The 20,525-nt window shown below is 37.8% G+C and overlaps 1 protein-coding gene across 4 annotated transcripts in view; it reads left to right on the forward strand.

The window, feature by feature from the left end:
- The window catches only part of ECPAS (Ecm29 proteasome adaptor and scaffold), a 127,476-nt gene that overhangs the window by 33,343 nt on the left and 73,608 nt on the right, over positions 1-20,525 (forward strand). For all 4 annotated transcript variants that reach the window (XM_026456262.2, XM_026456263.1, XM_026456261.2 and 1 more), the window contains 6 exons: positions 122-252; positions 7,399-7,515; positions 9,470-9,588; positions 11,338-11,487; positions 14,787-14,955; positions 18,511-18,650. In XM_026456262.2, coding sequence (XP_026312047.1) covers positions 122-252; positions 7,399-7,515; positions 9,470-9,588; positions 11,338-11,487; positions 14,787-14,955; positions 18,511-18,650 — 826 coding nt within the window. The remainder of the gene's footprint in view (positions 1-121; positions 253-7,398; positions 7,516-9,469; positions 9,589-11,337; positions 11,488-14,786; positions 14,956-18,510; positions 18,651-20,525) is intronic.

Here is a 20,525-nt window from a genome sequence, read left to right on the forward strand (position 1 = left end):
AGCTATAGTTAAAAGTTCTGAGTGAAGGATTGCAGTACAGAAAAAAGGAATAAGCTATGAAAATAATTGGTCTTGGTTGTTTTGGTTTGCTAAATTCTTTCTTTTTCTTTTTATATTATAGATCAGCTTGAACGGGTCTTTTTACGACTTGGCCATGCTGAAACAGATGAACAATTACAGAATATTATATCTAAATTCCTTCCTCCTGTTTTGCTCAAACTGTCTAGCACCCAAGAAGGAGTACGTAAAAAGGTAAGCATGTTGGGACAGCTGGGGGAATCAAATGATGAATAAATGAATACACATTATCAAGTGAGTTCTCTGTTCCCATTATTGAATTCTAGGTTTGTGATCTTAATTATGGCCTTTCAAAATGGAGAGTAAGTATAGAACCAGCTTTTATGATTTAAAAGTAGCTTTTGTATCCTTAGCACAGCTGCCTTTAGCACCAACTGTCTACTTGGCATCAGTGCCAGATAGTATAATTGAGATAATTATCCTGGAATGGATGGAGACATGATCTGAAATCCATGCCCTTGATTCCAATATGAAGGTAATGGGGCAAAAATATTCTTTAGTTAATTGTTGACAAAGACTATAATTTTAACTAAAAGTAAGCAAAATAAAAAAAATTTAAGTTAAGTATAGCTCCTGTTTTAGGATTCTGCAAAGTACTCTTACAAAAAGTTGGTTAACTGTCACATCAGTATTTTCATTTTCATTTTCTTTCTTTTTTTTTGAGATAGAGTCTCACTCTGTCACCCAGGCTGGAGTGCAGTGGCACAATCACAGCTCACAACAGCCTCCATCATCTGGGCTCAGGCCATCCTACCTCAGCCTCCCAAGTAGCTGGGACTACAGGTACAGACCACCATGCCTGGCTGATGTTTAAATTTTTTGTAGAGACAGGGTTTCACTTTGTTGCCCAGGCTGGTCTCAAACTCCTGAGCTCAAGCAATCCACCTGCCTCGGCCTCCCAAAGTACTGGGATTACAGACATGAGCCACTGTGCCTGGCCAGTATTTTCATTTTTTAACGGAACTGTTCTACATGGAACATTTTCCCCTTGATTTGTAGAATTGTTTATTAGTCTTCCAGTATATTTATAATAGGTCATCCAGTCTTTGAGCTATAGTCAGGTTTTATTCCTTGGGCCACTCTATTTGGCAGTGACTTCCTGGAGGTCTGCCCTGAGAGGGATTCCAAAGTCTGATTTGGGTTCAGTGCAGAAAGAGTATCTTTAAGAATGTCTTTTATGTTTATGTTTCTTTACAGGAGGGAATGGCATTCTTGTCATGTATTTGGCATGTCTGCTGTTAATCCTTCTTTGCTGAGATAGACGTGCATTTGATTATATCACTCTTCTATTTAAAACCCTTCTGTGGCGTTCTCTTACCCTTAGGATACCAAGGTCTAAAAGGCCCTTCAGGAGTTGATTTCTGTTTACTTACTTAGCTTTATCAGTTTCGTTATTTAGCAAATATTTACTGATTGCCTTCTGTATGCCAGATCTTGGGGATATGGTGATGAATGATGACAACACCTAGTTGGGGAAATCATTATAAAACAGTCAGGCAAATAGTACATAATTATAATTTGTGATACTTGCCAAGATGGAAAAGGAAAGGATTTTATGAAAGAATATATTTGGGACATAATTTAGACTAAGTGGGGGGTGTAAGGGGAGGCCTCTGGTGTGTGCAGGAAGTAGCCAGGCTAGGAGATGGGAGAGACCATTAAAGATAGGCCCTGTGCAGGTGTTCGGAACAACACACAGAGTGTGATGCCTTCAGGAAATTGGAGAAGGCCGCAGTGATGTCTCCAGTGCATGAGAGGAAGCCTGATAGGGGGAAAGAGGTATTCCAGGGGCACTAATTTGAAAGGGTATTGATGGTAGTGCCACCATAACTCTAGCTGTTGGCTGGAGAAAGACTTGGAGTGGAGGCCAAGAGTGGAGACCTGAAGAGCAAACAGGGAAATTTTGCATTAGTCCAGGCTTAGTATTGTCAGTAGTTTTCAACTCATTTACTTATCTTAGATGTCTTTTTTTTTGTTTCTTTGTATTTTATTTTTTTATAGAAAGTCATTCATCTCTGTCCATCTACTTTAAATGTTCAGTTGTGTATCATTCACTTCCATCATACTATTATTATTTTTTTAAAAAATAAATTTTATTATGTATATTTGAGGTTTACAATGTGATGTTATGGAATATATATAGATTTTAAATGTTTACTGAAGCAGTTGAGCATATCTTTCTCACATAATTTTATACTATTACTCTTAATATTCTATTATCATTATTTCAAATGGGAAATTCTATTCTTGTTTCTGATTTTATTACTACCAAAGTTTTAACCTTTTAATGGGCCATTTTGAAAGGAAACCCAGCTTTTAGATTAATGTTACCTTTTTAACTGTATTTTTTCTATTTTTATTCAAATTATTTCCTTTTTTTGGATATGTTTTTCTTGTGTAAAGTTTTAATTTATATAATAATCTGTCAGTGGTTCTTATGTGTCAAGAAAAGTGCTAAGGACTTACATCCTCATGAAGTTATGTGAGGTAGGCATTATCCCCATTTTATAGATGAAACTGAGGCTTGGAATGATTAATACACTTGTTTAAGATCAGATAACAAATGATCGGGCCAGGATTTGAACCCAGGGCTTTTGAACTTCACAATGTAAGCTTGGCCATCAAGTTAAATGCTTTATTCTTTAATTATAATATGTTTAAAAAAAGAACCAAAAATGCCCTCAGCTTATGAATTTCTCCTTGATGACTATTTTACTTATATTTAATAGTTATGTTGATGTGCAATTTGGTCATTTTATCTTTGTCTTATTTATAAGAGTGTTGTTTTTAGTTTCAAAATATTTGATATAAAATTTGCCACTTTGGGAGGCTGAGACGGGCGGATCATGAGGTCAGGAGATCGAGACCATTCTGGCTAACATGGTGAAACCCCATCTCTACTAAAAAAAAAAAATACAAAAAATTAGCTGGGCATGGTGGCGGGCACCTGTAGTCCCAGCTCGGGAGGCAGAGGCAGGAGAATGGCATGCACCCGAGAGGCGGAGCTTGCAGTAAGCTGAGATCCGGCCACTGCACTCCAGCCTGGGCGACAGAGCGAGACTCTGTCTCAAAAAAAAAAAAAAAAAAAATTTGCCTGGTTTTATTGCATTCTGGTCAGAGATCATAGTGTGCAAATGTTACAGTCCTTCAAAGTGTATTCTAATGTTTGTAAGAAAAGCCTTTCAGAAGATAAAAGGGATACTTCCTGTTTGTGGAATATGGAACTCAGCATGAGTTATGGCCATTCATTAGTAACATTGTGCATTTATGTCTTGAACCTGTCTTCCAGTCCTATTATAAGTTGGCAGTACTGAAGTATAATGTCATACTGCTGTTACAGGTTTTCTGATTTTTCTTTCAGTTTTGATCATCTTGGCTTGCTGCATTTTGATGTACAAGTTTAACACCTTGTCTTTATTAATAATTATAGTATTTTATGTATATTTTTTATCTTTTGAATACCATTTAAGGTTTTTTCTCCAAAACCTGTTTTATCCAAAATTTGTATTGTTAACCATCGCTTTCCTTCTGTCTGGTAAATATTTGCCCCAGCCTGCAATTTTAACCTTATTTACTTTGGCTGTATCTCTTAGTACAGTGAAATGTCACTTATTTTTGAGGTTTGAATTGAGGGCATTTACATCAGTTTTTGTGATTATTACCCTATTTTTAAATTTTAAGAAAAAATTTTATTAATACATAATTATACATATTTATGGAGTACATGCGATATTTTGATACATGCATGTAATATGTAATCAAATAATTTAGTATTTAGGATACTCATCACCTTATTTATTGTTCCTTTGGGTTGGGAACATTTTAGATCTTTTAGCTATTTTGAAATATACATGATTATTAACCTGTTTTATCACTTGGTCTATTTGTCCTTTCCCTCTCTCCCTTTCTTTCCTTCTCTTCCCTTCTCTCACTTTCTCGTTATCAAACTGTCAACACTGGTGTCTTCAAGGGGCTGTGAAAGGACAAGGGAAAAGGGATGCTTAAGATTTTCCACTTGATGTATTATAATAAATGTATCTTTTTATTATAACTTTAAAAAGCAGTAAAACAGAATAAAGTAATAAGGATAAATCATTTCGAACTTAATATATTTAATTTATACTAATAAAATAGCATTTTTATTTGTCCTTGTCAAATTGGTTAAGTTGGAAAACTTTTGGAATAGGGGAAATGGAATCAAACAGCTAAAATAGCCTGTTATATATTAAACATTGTGCTAAACTCTCTGACTTGTCTTTTCATTAAATATTTACAGTAGCCTTTGAAATGTTATTTGAATTCCACAAGTGATTTTTAAATCTTTCTTGGTTTATAGAGGATTCCAGACAAGATAAAACCATATTTAGGAAATTCACCAATATTTAATGTGACAATAATGCTAGTAGGAAATTAAGTAATTAATCCATTTAAAATTCAAAATAGGCCAAGTGCAGTAGCTCATGCCTGTAATCCCAGCACTCTGGGAGGCTGAGGTTGGAAGATAGTTTTGAGACTAGCCTAGGAAACATAGCAAGATCTAATTTCTACCAAAGAAAGAAAAAAGCCATGCATGGTAGCATGTGCTTGTAGTCCCAGTTACTGCAGTGGCTGAGATAGGAAGATTCCTTGAGACTAGGAGTTTGAGGCTGCAGTTGGCTATGATAATGCCACTGAACTCCACCGTGAGTGACAGAGTGAGACCCTGTCTTGGAAAAAAAAAAAATCAAAGTAAATTTATTATTTAAAAAAAGCATGTAATTGTGGGCAAGTTTCTCAATCTCCATCGATAATAATTTTCTATAGAGTCCCTCTAGTAATCAGCCTAGATTAGAATGTCAGAAGAGGGCTCTTTCCTTTAGACTACTTCCTCCTGATTGTTTTCCCTTGTCCCCTAGCAGTATCACAGATCCAGGACAGATAGGAAGTTTGGATGAAGTATGGATGACAGTGCAAGTTTCTAGCTTGGAAGGTATCATGTCTCACTGACAAACACTGTCACTGATGTGAGTTCAAATATCAGTGTTTGAAAAGGTTAAAAAAAATGGGCTCTGGAGTCATATTTTGACTTTGCTATTTGCTGGCCCAGTATCCTTGGACAAGTTACTTTACTTGAGCCTTCTGCTTCCTCATCTGTGAAATGGGAATGACACCACCTCACTGGTTGTCATGAGAATCGTATTAGATAAGGAATGCCTGGGGGAAGAGTGCATAGAAACTGTGTGATAAATGATAGCTATTTTAGTATTACTATTTTATCATTCATTCAACATTGATTACAGAGTTGTTTTTATTCTTAAACACAATTCACCTATTTCATTATTGCTCTAGATCTCTTGGAATTTTTTGCTGTCACTATCAAACATCTCTACATCTTTCCTTGTGCATGCTTTGAGGCTAGAGCACAAATTTCAGAAATGAGGGAGAATAGTGTAAACCTGGCCCTGAAGAATAATTATCTTAAACTCTTGAGTTTAAGACCTTCTACAAATCTTACTTCTCAATGCTTGATTTCTTTTCTGTTGGCAGATAATCTTTTTATTGTAGTATAATTGAGGATTTGACATGAGCCTCTGTACATCCCTTTCTATCCATGCAAACTGTTGACTTGTCAATTTCTGTTTTGCTCTCGTTTCCCACTTAAAGGAGAGGAAGCTTGTTATTTCTTACAAATTATTTGATAGTATCAGATGATATTCAGAATACAATAAAAATGCCTCACACTATTCACAATAGCAAAGACTTGAAACCAACCCGAATGTCCATCAATGATAAACTGCATTAAGAAAATGTGGCACATATACACTGTGGAATACTATGCAGCCATAAAAAAGGATGAGTTCGTGGCCTTTGCAGGGACATGGATGAGTCTGGAAACCATCATTCTAAGCAAACTATCACAAGGATAGAAAACCAAACATCACATCTTCTCACTCATAGGTAGGAGCTGAACAACAAGAACACGTGGACACAGGGCGGGGAACATCACACACTGGGGCCTGTCGGCGGGGTGGGGACCTGGGGGAGGGATACCATTAGGAGAAATACCTAATGTAAATCACGAGTTGTTGGGTGCAGCAGACCAACAGGGCACATGTATACCTATGTAACAAATCTGCACATTGTACACATGTACCCTAGAACTTAAAGTATAATAAAAACAAAAAGCAACTTCCAGACAAAAATAAAAATGCCTCAGCATTTTGCCAGAATCCTTTCTGCTTTTATGAACTCTTAACCATTCTGGGCTTCAGTCAGATGCAGTGTGCCCCAAACCTTCTTATAACTGATACTCTGCTTGGCACTCATTAATTATTCAGAACTCAGTGTTCCTGTCACTTCCTCCTTGAAGTCCTTCTTAATAGAGCAGATACTTTTCTCTTCTGGAAACCCACTGTATCTTGTATGTCTCTCTTTTCATAGTATTCATGGTATGTTGCAATAATCTGTTCTTCTTGGGGGACATGCTTTAGTCTAGGCCTAACTTGGATCTCAACTTTAACTAAAGGACATCGTAAAAATAAATTCACTTGGCCGGGCGTGGTGGCTCACGCCTGTAATCCCGGCACTTTGGGAGGCCTGAGTGGGTGGATTGCTTGAGATCAGGAGTTTGAGACCAGCCTGGACAACATGATGAACATGTTGAAACTGCGTCTTTACTAGAATACAAAAATTAGTCAGGTGTGATGGCTGGTACCTGTAATCCCAGCTACCTGGGAGCCTGAGGCAGGGGAAATGCTTGAACTCAGAAGGCGGAGGTTGCAGTGAGCTGAGATCACACCAGTACATGCTAACCTGGGCAACAGAGCGAGATCTGTGTCAAAATAAAAAGAAAAAAGCCAGGTGCAGTGGCTTATGCCTGTAATCAGCACTTTGGGAGGCAGAGGCAGGCAGATCATGAAGTCAGGAGTTCGCGACCAGCAGGCCAACATAGTGAAAAAATAGAAAAATTAACTGGGCATGCTGGCGCATGCCTATAATTCTAGCTATTTGGGAGACTGAGGCAGAAGAATTGCTTGAATCGGGGAGGTGGAGGTTGCAGTGAGCCAAGATTGTGCCACTGCACTCCAGCCTGCACGGCAGAGCAAGACTCTGAAAAAAGAAAAAATGAAATTCACTAGTGCATAGATTTTTGGGAGACAGTATTTTTGAACAAGACTCATGTAGTGTATACTCTCTTTCTGGGATGTAAAATTTACACCCTTTAAAAGAACAAAGTAGCTACTATTCACTAACATAGATAACATCTGAGAAATGAATTTTAAGATGAGTGGTTTTTAAGATATGCTCAATAACTTCAGTTCCCATCTCTCTGTATTTTAGGTAATGGAACTGCTGGTGCATCTGAATAAACGTATAAAAAGCCGCCCCAAAATACAACTTCCAGTAGAGACACTGTTGGTTCAGTACCAGGACCCTGCTGCAGTTTCCTTTGTCACAGTGAGTGTTGTATTGGAATATTTTCTGACTCATAGCAAATTTTCTTCCCTAATATTTATCAGATGTCATCAACATATTGGCAAGCTTAAAATTTCACCTTAGACCACTTCTAAATGAAACATGAGATTTTTTTTTTTTTTAAATGACACACTGTTTTTCCACTGAGTACCAATCCAGAGGAAATGCTACTTTACAGTAGCAGGGTAATGAGTGGCTGTTTACATTGGGCAAAGGAATGTCGGTGAAATGACTTGTCAGGTATGTTGTTATATAAAATAATGATTTGATTTTTGGTAAGAGACTACATGAGATGGGTCTGAATAGAGGGAAATGTTACACGACTTGGGCACGAATAAAGCATAATGGAGGAAAGAAATGAGTAAAATGGCAAATACATGAAAGAGAATTTTAAAAAATCTTTTGTGTTTTTGATGTGTATATTCAGAAAGATAACTTTTTTATAAAGTGGGGTAAATCTGACTCTGATCAGAAACATTCCTTTTAAAGTGTTGTCTTCATAAAAATTAAATGTAAAAAATGTTGGTGCTTTGTGATGGCAGGTGATGTTTTTTTCCTGGTCCTTGTAGTTCCTAGCATTGAGGCAGAATCGATTGAATCTTATCTAACATCTGGAGTCACAAACCTTTTGGAGCCTGTTATTGGTCCAGACATCATTTTGTCTGTGCCTGTTCTGGATATTTGGCTCAATTACACATTTCCTTTCTTTAAGCAAATAGGAACACTGTGTGCCAATAAAAATGCCAAATATAATTTATTTAAAGAAGTAATCTTATGAAGCCCATTTACTTTAGTAAATAATTCTTCAGAGGCCAGGCACGTTGGCTCATGCCTATAATCCCAGCACTTTAGGAGGTTGAGGCGGGCTGATCATGAGGTCAGGAGTTCAAGACCAGCCTGGCCAACATAGTGAAACCCCATCTCTACTAAAAATACAAAAATTAGCCGGGCGTGGTGGCGCATGCTTGTAGTCCCAGCCACTTGGGAGGCTGAGGCAGGGGAATCACTTGAACCTCAGGTGGAGGTTGCAGTGAGCCAGGATTGCACCATTGCACTCCAGCCTGGGTGACAGAGGGAGACTCCATCTTGGGGGGGAAAAAATAAAAAAGCTTCAGAAAAGCAATTCTTCATCTTATCTGTAAATCCAGATATCTATTTATGGGTTTGCTTAAAATGCAGTATTCACACAGATTATAGTGATACCGGTTGAGTATCCCTTATCTGAAATGCTTGGGACCAAAAGTGTTTTGGATTTTGGAATAATTGCATTATACTTACCTGATTTAGCATCCCAAATCCAAAATCTGAAATGCCACAAGGAGCATTTCCTTTCTGTGTCTTGTTAGCACTCATAAAGTTTCAGATTTTGTAGCATTTTGAATTTCAGATTTTCAAATTTGGGATGCTCAGCCTTGCACAGACACACAGCACTCAGTTTCCTTTGGTTCATCATGCATTGGTGAGTTACTGGAGTGAGGAACCACAGAGTGCTGCGGTATACTAAGTTTGTTTCAGTCCTTTGACCAGTGAGAAATGGCAGCCTAGGATTTGTCAACACCTCATCTCCTCCTAGCTTGTAAGGATTAATGCAACAGGCTGGGAGATCTGATGCTAATGTGTAGTGTATAGGTGCAAATAGGTTGAATGATTATTTTTTTCTTCTCCACGATAAACTGCATATATGAATGCTTTAGATTAGTCCATGCTACCTAACATTTGGCCTACTTTAAAGCAAGCATTTTGAATAAGTTGGACTGGAATTCTTCCTCTGAGATACACTAGTTGGTAAAGGTGCAGTAAACATGTGGAGGGAGGATGAGTCACGTTTACAATGTCTTTGTTGTAACCATAATTCTCTAAGTTATCAATCATATATTTTCATTGAAATCATAGAGTATTTCCTTCACACTCACTTGCTTTTCTCTTATTGCATTAGAATTTTACTATAATTTACGTTAAAATGGGCTATCCTCGCCTACCAGTGGAAAAACAATGTGAACTGGCCCCTACGCTTCTTACTGCCATGGAAGGGAAGCCTCAGCCACAGCAGGATAGGTACGGTTTCCTCAATTATCTAATTTCCCTCCTATGGGAGTCAACAACTGCCTTTCAAAAATTAGTTCACATATTTGGATTTACTTGAGCAAATGGGAGGTCTTGAGCTGTTTTAGCTGACAAATAATAGAATTTTCCATGGTACCTCAAAGTTACTGTTTCGTTAATACTATCATAAAATTTCTTGATGTGAACATTGAAAAATGTGCAGAACTAACAACATTTATCTAAGCCTGTGCATTTTTTTGGCTAGTTATCTTGAAGCAGTTAATTTTATGTGATTGCAAAAATTAGAATTAAAAATCCTTTGCGTCAAAACATTTCTATATTGGAAGATGTAAAGTTTCACAGTGGTTTTCTTAAGGAACAGAGTACTCGTTTGTATTGTTTTGGGAACTGGAGAGGTGGAAAGGGTTTTAGATAACATCATTTGCTTCTAGGCTTAGGCAAAAGTTCTTTGTTGTAGCCCTGTCATAGTGAGAATCATGAAGAAGAGTGCAGAAGTACAGAGGAAAGATGGAGTGAAATCATATTTTCAGTTCACCTTTTAGAGCATATTCATTTTTAAAGAAATGCTGTAATACAGAAGAAGTTTACAAGTAAAATTAATAGACATTATAAGCACTGTGAAATTGTTTTTGGATGTTTTAAGAGTATCAATAGGTGTTAGTGAAAGGAATTACTGAGGCCTGTTACTTAAATTCATTCAGTGGAAATTTTAATATTGTATTCAAAATATTAATACGATTGATTTTTAATTTTTAGAATAACTTTAGTTGTGGAAAATATCTATATATATATTTTTTGAGATGAAGTCTCACTGTGTCGCCCAGGCTGGAGTGCAGTGATGCAATCTTGGCTCACTGCAACCTCTGCCTCCCGAGTTGAAGTGATTCTCCTGCCTCAATCTCCTGAGTAACTGGGATTACAGCTGCCTGCCACCATGGCCAGCAAACTGTATTTTTAGAAGAGATGGGGTTTTACCATGTTGGCCAGGCTGGTCACGAACTCCTGACCTCAGATGATCTGCCCACCTTGGCCTCCCAGAGTGCTGAGGTTACAGGCATGAGCCACTGTGCCTGACTGAAAATAATTCTATTTATTTATTTATTTATTTATTTATTGAGATGGAGTCTTCTGCGGTTGCCCAGGCAGTGGCGTGATCTTGGCTCACTGCAAGCTCCGCCTCCTGGGTTCACGCCGTTCTGCTGCCTCAGCCTCCTGAGTAGCTGGGACTACAGGTGCCTGCCACTGGGCACGGCTGATTTTTTGTATTTTTAGTAGAGACAGGGTTTCACCGTGGTCTCTATCTCCTGACCTTGTGATCTGCCCGCCTTGGCCTCCCAAAGTGCTGGGATTACAGGCAAGAGCCACTGTGCCTGGCCTGGAAAATAATTCTTTTTGAAAAGACAAGTTGTAAATTGAACTTTACTTAAGATTTCATATAAAATCTCTTGTGGAAACTTCAGGTATTAACATTGAGCCCATTTTATGTATTTTTTTCGGATCATTTTAGTGATGAGCCAGATTGGCTAAATGCTAATCATCACTCAATATACTGAACTTTCAATAAAAAAGAATTCTAGGCCAGTCCCTACATCAGGACTTTGTAAATTAGTGGTGTTGAAAAGGATTGTCTCTTGCTTAAAACTGCCAGTTTTTGTTATGTGATTTTTGTTTTGTCTGTGTTTTGCATGTATAAAAATCTCATTTTTTAAGTGGTTGCAATAAATGTAATTGTTTTTTCAGCTTAATGCATCTTTTAATACCAACCCTTTTTCACATGAAATACCCTGTTGAATCATCAAAATCAGCTTCTCCGTTTAATCTTGCTGAGAAACCAAAGACTGTGCAGCTGCTTTTGGACTTCATGCTAGATGTCCTTCTGATGCCTTATGGGTGAGTTAAAAAATAAAAACAAAGCAATCTTGTTCTTGACTGCTTTTACTACGTGGAGTTAAATACTATTTTAAATGATTCAACTCTCACTAGTAAATGAATGCATCTCAGCATCCATTTATGTTTACAGAGATTTTTTTCTTCTAAACCTCTTCTAAACTTCAGCTCCACTGCTTATTGGCCTTACAAATGCTGAGTTGCTGTTGTGATTTTTAGACTCTACCTGCCTAAGGTGAAATCAGTCTTTCCCCATAAAAATAGTTCCTCTTAGGCCAAGGTGGGAGGATCACTGGGGGCTAGGAGTTTCAGACCAGCCTGGGTAACAGAGCAAGACTCTCTCAAAAAAAAAAAAAGTTTCTCTTTTAAATTTACTATCAGTGCTATGATGGTTCTCTTTGCCACCTAGCCATACAATGATAAATTGTCTCCAGCTTTTCTCTTCTTTGTTGTTGCAGTATCAGTTGCATACTGCCTCCTTCCTTCTCCTTGCTCTGTCTGGAACCCTTCCCACTGCTATTGTCTAGTTTTACCTCTTTTCAACTCTTGTCATAATTTCTTTCCCAGTGGCTCCACTTCTTCAGATCTCACTATACCCCCTCTCTGTGCTTTACCGGATTTTCAAAACACAGATCTCATCAGGCAGCACCTTAAAATCCTTGGTTTCTCATATCCTGTCATTAATACACTCATGCATTTCATGCACTCTTATGTGTCCTTGCTGTTTATTTTTAAGAGAATGCCTTTCTGTCTGCCTAGAATGCTTCTTCAAAAAAAGAAAGAAAGAAAACAACAGAAAGACACTTTGAAAAACAGCATCCTGGCCAGATGGAGTGGCTCACACCTGCAATCTCAGCACTTTGGGAGGCCGAGGCAGAACAGATCCCTTGAGCCCAGAAGTTTGAGACCAGCCTAGGCAAAATGGCAAAACCCTATTTCTACAAAAAAATACAAAAATTAGCCAGGCCCCATGGCATGCAACTATAGTCCCAGTTACTTGGGAGGCTGAGGCTGGAGTTTTGATTGAGCCTGGGAGGTTGAGGCTGTAGTGAGCTATGATCATGCCATTGCACTCCAACCTGGTGACAGAACAATACCCTGTCTCAAAAACAAAAAAAAGAAAAAAAAATCCTAAATTGGCCTAAATGTCAACTCCTTTTGTCTCTGACAAATTTCTTCTCCTAGGCAGATATAATTGCACTATTTTCTGTGTCATAAAAACACGAAATACCTACCTATATGGCCACTGTTTGTTTTTGCCACATTGTAGACCTTTCCATCTCCCCTAGTAGATGGTGAGCCCCTTGTAGTCATGTAGCGTTGGTCTCTGGCATAGAGCCCGGATTGTGATCTACTTCTAGTCTACTTACTTTGTCCCTCTGCCAGATAGATTTTTCCAAAATGCTGGTGTCATCTTGTTTCTTTCCTGATCACAAAATTACGTGTACATGATAAGCTAGGCATGTGGAGCTCCATATCATTTGTTTCTCAATCCAGAAACGAGAGTTCATGCAGTGTGATGAACAAATTTGTCTCCTCCTGCCCCTCTTGTTTGGAAGCCCAATTTTCTGGGCCTCCAGTCACTCCATGTTCACTCTCGCCACCTGTTATATCATTTCTTATTTCTCAGCAGTTTCTTTGCATCTGATAAAATGGCAGATGCTATTACATGTGTTAGGTTGTTACTGTCTCAGCTTACTCCAGATGGCAGAAACTCGATCTTACATCTCCTTATATTCCTCTGTCTTGTGTTTAGGATGATGTTTGTTTGTTCATGTGTTTGTTTGAGACACGGTCTCACTCTGTCACCCAGGCTGGTGTGTAGTGGTAACTCAATGCAGCCTTGACCTCCTGGGTTCAAGCAATCCTCTCACCTCAGCCTTCTGGGTAGCTGGGACTACAGGCATGCGCCACCATGCCCAGGTAATTTTTTTGTATTTTTTGTAGAGATGGGGGGTCACCGTGTTGCCCAGGCTGGTCTCAAACCCCTGGGCTCAAGCAATCCTCCCACCTTGGCCTCCCGAATTATAGGCCTGGACCTATATTGGGCTAGGGGATTATAGGCCTGAGCCACCACACCCAGCCTTAGGATGTTTTATGCAGTATTAAGGTGTATTAACTTATTGATTGATTTACTTAATGCCACCTGTCTTGCTATAACTTGGAAATAAAAAAACTTCTTTTTATATTTGTTAAATCAGGACGCAGCCAGAATGACAGGTGATGATGGCTTTGGTAGCTAAACCTTGAAATTCAGATTTACCTTAGGAACATGATGTAACCAAGCCAGTGATTCCTCACATTTTTCTTATTAATGAGAACTTGGGTCATTTATATAATAACATTAAAGCGATTCCTTAGGAGATTTTAAAAAAATAGATAAATTTAGGAATTGAATGAATATGACATGTAAGTAATGTGGAATAATTTACCGTCCTATCAGGTTCTAAGTGTTTTCTTGAACTTTTATTATAGTGGATATTTTATTATAATATCCAATATGATAATGGAATTTAATAGCATAGATCTTTAGTTTTAAGAGATTTGAATTAATATTTATATCAAAAACTTCATTTTGTAGATGAGTAATATCAGTTTAATTGGATCAAAATGAATTTCTTGGAGATCTTATTTCTCTACCATAGAAGCTTAAATTAAATAGGGATGATAAATTAACCAGGTTGTGCAAAGGGCTTTGAACATGTAATGGGAAAAGTCAGTTCTTGTGTAACTTTTCTTCTTTGGGCCCATTTGAGTTTTTTTATTTTGGGGACTTTATGTCTTATGTGGTACGCCATTTGGAGGTTTCAGTGGGTTTTCTAATGTAGGGATAAAGACCTCAGTTCAGGGAGGATTGAAGGTGAATTACAGCTTCATAGAAATGAGAATGGCTGTAAAAATACTCTGCTTTGGGTATAGTACAATAGCTCCTCCCAGTCCCCTTTGTCAACAAACTTTTCTCCATATTTGGCAGCTCAAAACTCAGAATGTGGTGATTCTGGAGTAGCGATTGGAGCAATCGTTTATAGATGGAGAGTGAACAAAATATTTGTATTCATGGTTGGTAACAGTTGTAGTTCATTTGTAACCAAGTTAAATGACATGCTCTTCTGGTTAGCTGGCTGAAGATATACCTTTTCTAGATACCTTAAAATATTTTTATGATGAAATTTTAATTTCAAGTGTTCATTCTTCTAGTAAAATACAGTAGGAGGACAGTATATGATTGAATGTTTTGTATACATATATAGATGTAAATGCTTGTGTTTTTATAGAGGGTTAAAGTGTTATTTCCTTTCCAGTTATGTGTTAAATGAATCCCAGAGTCGCCAAAATTCATCTTCAGCACAGGGTTCTTCTTCAAACAGTGGAGGAGGTTCTGGAATTCCACAGCCTCCTCCGGGAATGAGCTTTTATGCAGCTAAACGAGTTATTGGTGATAACCCATGGACACCTGAACAATTGGAACAGGTATCACACACTGTTTACTCATAATAGTACTTGATTGTGGACATTTGCTCCTATGAAGTTCATGAACCATATAAAACATAGTTCTAGTATATTCAGGCTCTCCAATGAAATATGTTTGCAAGGAGCAGTTGATGTAATGTGTTCTCTTCACGCTAGTTATTTATTAAGCCCTAGGGGCAGGGAGGAGTGGGACATGCTGTTTAGTTTTTCTGATATTGCTTACATATTTCAAGTATAAGACACAACTCACTTATAAATTGAATATGTTTAACTTTTGTCATTTAAAAAAATTTTTTTAACTTTTGTCATTTTAATTCTTAAATTATAGGGTAAATTATCATCCAGCTTTTATGGTGCAGTTAAAATACAATTTTTCTTACACTATTCAACTTTTAAGGGCTGTACATTTTATGTAAAGTGAGGAGCCCCAGCACTTCACAAGTGACAATGTAGGGAAAAGCATGACTCCCTGTTATATTACTTCTTGGGAATTTAAAAATTGGCATTAAGAATTTTATTCTGGATTTAAACAGGACACAGATGTTCTCTGAGCAGCTTTTAAAAATGACTGGTGCTCTACAGAGAAGGTGCCTCACTGTGTCTGTGTCATCAGGCACTTCAGGGAAGAACAGATGAGATCAGTATGTAATTATTTTGGAATTCAAGCAACATGGGTTAGTCTTCTGATCCTTCCTTTATTTCTCCATGGCAGTCTAAATGATTTGATCCTTTTTTGGGGGGGAATATAAGTGACCATTGATTAAGACAGTGTTCCCAGGAGAGGGAAAAAGAGGCAAGTGGGGCATTCTTGCCATTCACAAATTTATAGAATGTTTTATTCAGTAAGGGGTAGAATTGATTTGATCTCCTTCTTCATGCTTTATGGATTTTTTTTTTCCTCCTTAAACTATTATGTAAGTAAGAAAGGTAAAGAATTAACAGAAGCTACTCTTTATTGAGTGCCATCTATGTGACAGGCATTGTACTGGGTACTTTGAATACGATATCTCATTCAACTGTCGTAGCAACCCAGTGAAGTATAGAAATTGTTAGTTCCATTTTCTGAAAGGCATGGAGGTTTTGAGATTTACCAGGGTCTCACTTTTAGTACCAGGCTTTGAATCTGGGATTATCTGAGGGTTAAAGCTACAAATGCTGGAGAAAAATTGTTATTGTTCAATTATAATCTTAAATTGGTCATTATTTGCCAATACACATCTGTATGTATTTTGTCAGTTTCATAATCTAGTGCTGAAATGAACAGTTTAGTTTCAGGGGTGAAAGCTATTTCCTCTAATTTTAAAATATCTCTGTTTTATACTTTTTCTTCCAAGTAAAACATGTTTTTGTTAATTATAAACCTAATGCAAATATTCAAGTAATTAAGAATAGTAGAGAAATTAAAAATTAAGGGGCTGGAAGTATTGGCTCATGCCTGTAATCCCAGCCCTTTGGGAGGCTGAGGCGAGTGAATCACTTGAGGCCAGGAGTTCGAGACCAGCCTGAGCAACAGAGTGAGACCCTGTCTCTATTAAAAATACAAAAATTAGCTGGGTGTGGTGGTACCCACCTGTAACCCTAGCTATGTGGGAGGCTGAGGCATGAAAATCACTTGAACCCAGGAGGTGGGGGTTGCTGTGAGCTGAGATTGTGCCAGTGCACTCCAGGCTGGACAGTAGAGCAAGTCTCTGAGTAAAAATAAATAAATAAATAAATAAAAAAGGCCAGGTGCGGTGGCTCATGCCTGTAAACCCAGCACTTTGGGAGGCCATGTTGGGCAGATCACTTGAGGTCAGGAGTTCGAGGCCAGCCTGGCCAACATGGCAAAACCCCATCTCTACTAAGAAAACAAAACAAAAACAAAAGTTAGCCAGGCGTGGTGGTGTGTGCTGTAGTCCCAGCTACTGGGGAGGTTGAGGCACGAGAATTGCTTGAACCCAGAGGCAGAGGTTGCAGTGAGCCAAGATTGCGCCATTGCACTCCAGCCTGGACGACAGAGCAAGACTCTGTCTCAAAAAAAAAAAAAAGTTACCTGAAATCCTGTCACACTAGTTTGTCATCTGTCTACAGTTTGCTCTGTGCATGTGTGTATGTGTTCACAGTTTTAAACAATACATTTCTACTTGTCATGTAATACATTGTAGTTTGCTTTTTATATTGAACAGTATTTTGGATTTTTAAAAAAGTAATTCTTTTGAATGTTTGTATACAATTATATGTGATATTTTTTAACCAGTCTCCTATTGATGGACATCTGTATCATTTTAAGTTTTCTTTACATATTTTTTGTTTAGTTTATATCTTTGTGTACTTGACTTCCATAAGTTTCTTTTTTATGGCTGTACAAATGTTTGAATCTTTTCTGTTGTAACTGTTGTTAAAAATAAGTTGTGTTGAGCGGGAGAGGGAAGGCAGGTCCTTTTTTGATCTGTTATACTTTTTTATTTTTTATTTTTATTTTTATTTTTTGAGACGGAGTCTGGCTTTGTCGCCCAGGCTGGAGTGCAGTGGCCGGATCTCAGCTCACTGCAAGCTCCACCTTCTGGGTTTACGCCATTCTCCTGCCTCAGCCTCCGGAGTAGCTGGGACTACAGGCGCCCGCCACCTCGCCTGGCTAGTTTTTGGTATTTTTTAGTAGAGACGGGGTTTCACCGTGTTAGCCAGGATGGTCTCGATCTCCTGACCTCGTGATCCGCCCACCTCGGCCTCCCAAAGTGCTGGGATTACAGGCTTGAGCCACCGCGCCCGGCCTTATACTTTTTTAAATTGCATTTTTTTCTCATTTAATAATTGTAAAACTTTATTAATCCTAGTATATGTGAAAACTGTTATGTGGCTGTTTTTTTAAGATGAAAATGAAATTTTATTTTTTCGGGTGTATTATCCTGAATACAGTCATTTGTAGTGAAATTCATAGCATGTTTACATTGCATGAAGTTCTCAGCAGAATCTCTCTTTAGTCTGTTTCATTTCAGCCAGTCAATTAAATTGAAAACTGATTAGAATTTCACTTGTATTGAGTAGCTAACATTTGAAATCATGTCCTTTATATGTTAGCAATAGAGTGAAACTCCATGGAATGTGAGTTGTTTAGTTCTTTTTGAACTGTCAGAAAAATCCATGGAGCACTTTATTCCTGGTGTACCACTGTCTTATCTGGAGGCCCCAAATTTGGACTTCAAGACTTTATCACTCTAGAGAGGCTATGTAACCTCACTAGGGTGGCTGTGTATCATAATAATTTTGGAGTCAGACAGACTTGGGTTTGAATCCTGCCTTCATTGTTTACCAGTGTCTTAATCAAAGCCTTGCCTCAGTATTTTTAGCTAAAAAATGGGTATAATGATTGATTTATTAGATTGTGAGGATTAAGTGACATTATGAATATATGTGCTTTAGTATAGTCCCTGGCACATTGTAAGCCCAAGTAAGAGCTGCTACTGTTGTTACTGCTCATCTTTGGTTTGTGACCACACTGATATGTTAAGCAGTACTTTGAGTGGGTGTCCTTTGCTCCCCTGACTGTTCTTTCTCCTTGCCTTCATTTGTCTACAGTGCAAATTGGGAATCGTGAAATTCATAGAAGCTGAACAGGTGCCTGAACTCGAGGCTGTTCTCCATTTGGTAATTGCTTCTAGTGACACACGCCACAGTGTGGCAACGGCAGCAGACCTAGAGTTGAAAAGCAAACAGAGGTAACTACTTCTCTATAAGTTTTCAAGGTTGAAAGGGCTAGATTTCTCAAAGCTTGCTTGCCACATGTGTGTATATATATATTTTTAGGATTTTATGTAATGAGGCATTCAACTTAGAGGAGATGATTAGATATACCCAGTTTGTAATAAAGTTTGCTAAAGAGTTGAATTCTGTGTAAGACAGAGAAGAAAATCTGTGTGGAGATGCTGTTTGTAGCTGGACTAGGTTAGGAATGTCATCACAATCAATGAGACTTCTGGCTAGGTAGATGAACTTAAAGAATTGATGTTAAGAAAAGTGTCAGTTCAAGAAGTTACCAATTTTTATTTTTTTCTCTGTCTCAAACCATTTGAGATTACTTTTAATAAAGACTTTGTATGTATTATGGTTAATACAGTGAAAATTACATTCATGAAAAGAGTTGCTGAATAGATTCTAATTCACACACGAGGAGATACAGATAGCAAATAGACTTACAGAAAATATTCTGTATAAGAAATAAAGTCAATGAAAAATAAATGAATGGGATACCAGTAGCACTGGATAAACCCATTTATGTTTCTATTGAAACTGCTATTTTTATTTTTATTTATATATTTATTTTTTGAGACACAGTCTTTCTCTGTTTCCAGGCAGGAGTGCAGTGGCACGATCTCAGCTCACTGCAACCTTCGCCTCCCAGGTTCAAGTGATTCTTGTGCCTCAGCCTCCCAGGTAGCTGGGACTACAGGCGTTGGCCACCACACTTACCTAATTTTTGTATTTTTAGTAGAAACGGGGTATCACCATGTTGCCCAGGCTGCTCTTGAACTCCTGAGCTCAGGTGATCCATGTGGCTCGGCCTCTCAGAGTGCTGGGATTACAGGGTGAGCCACCACTCCCGGTCAGAACTGCTAATTTTATACCCTGTTGATTGGCATTATAAATTGAAATGAAGTTTTGGAAAGCAGTTTGCAATAAGTAATGAATCATGAAGATATTTCTGTCCTTTTATCTCAGTCTTTTGGGAATTTGTCCTAAGGAAATTATTTGAAAGCAGGAAGAGATTTAGAAAAATTTTATAGATTTGTTCATTATATCATTTTCTATCATTGTTAAAATATGAAAACAAATTCTGTTTTCCATAATGGGGATATAGTTAAGTAAATTACTGTATGTATCTTTATGGAATATTATATATTTGCCAAAATATGAATGAAATTAATTACTACTAAGTTTTTAGTTTCTTTTACTAAAGTGTTTGTTTTGTCTGAAATCTCTAAACCACAAGTATTATGAAAGAAAAGCAATGGTGGAGCTTGAGGATTAGTTAGTAGCAATCAGCTTAGGAAAGATGTAGGTGAATCATATCCAAAACAGAATTGTAGAATGCCTCTGAGGATAGTGGGATTGTGGCTATTCTAAGAAGCATATTGATAAACTATGAAAGAAAAGATAAATCTGAAAAACAGTCAAAGCAGCTTCATATGTTTGCACAAACACAGGATAGCTTGAAAGCAGAACCAATGTCAAAGGGCAGAGAGAGTATAGTATGGTAAACCAGTCAAATGGAAGGAAGGATTGCATTATTGCTAGGTTTGTGAAATGTTTGGGTGGGATCTGCTGCAGAGGGTAGGAGTGAATCACCAATCATTTTTTTTTTTTTTGAGATGGCGTCTTGCTCTGTCATGCAGGATGGAGTGCTATGGCGCAGTCTCAGCTCACTGTAGTCTACACCTCTCAGATTCAAGTGATTCTCCTGCCTCAGCCTCTGGAGTAGCTGGGATTACAGTAGCAGTGGATAAACCTATTTATGTTTCTATTGAAACTGCTATTTTTATTTCTATATTTTATATATAAAAAAAATAGACCGCACCACCATGCCTGGCTAATTT

This window comes from Piliocolobus tephrosceles, chromosome 14 (assembly GCF_002776525.5).
Source record: "Piliocolobus tephrosceles isolate RC106 chromosome 14, ASM277652v3, whole genome shotgun sequence".
NCBI classification, from domain to species: Eukaryota; Metazoa; Chordata; class Mammalia; order Primates; family Cercopithecidae; genus Piliocolobus; species Piliocolobus tephrosceles.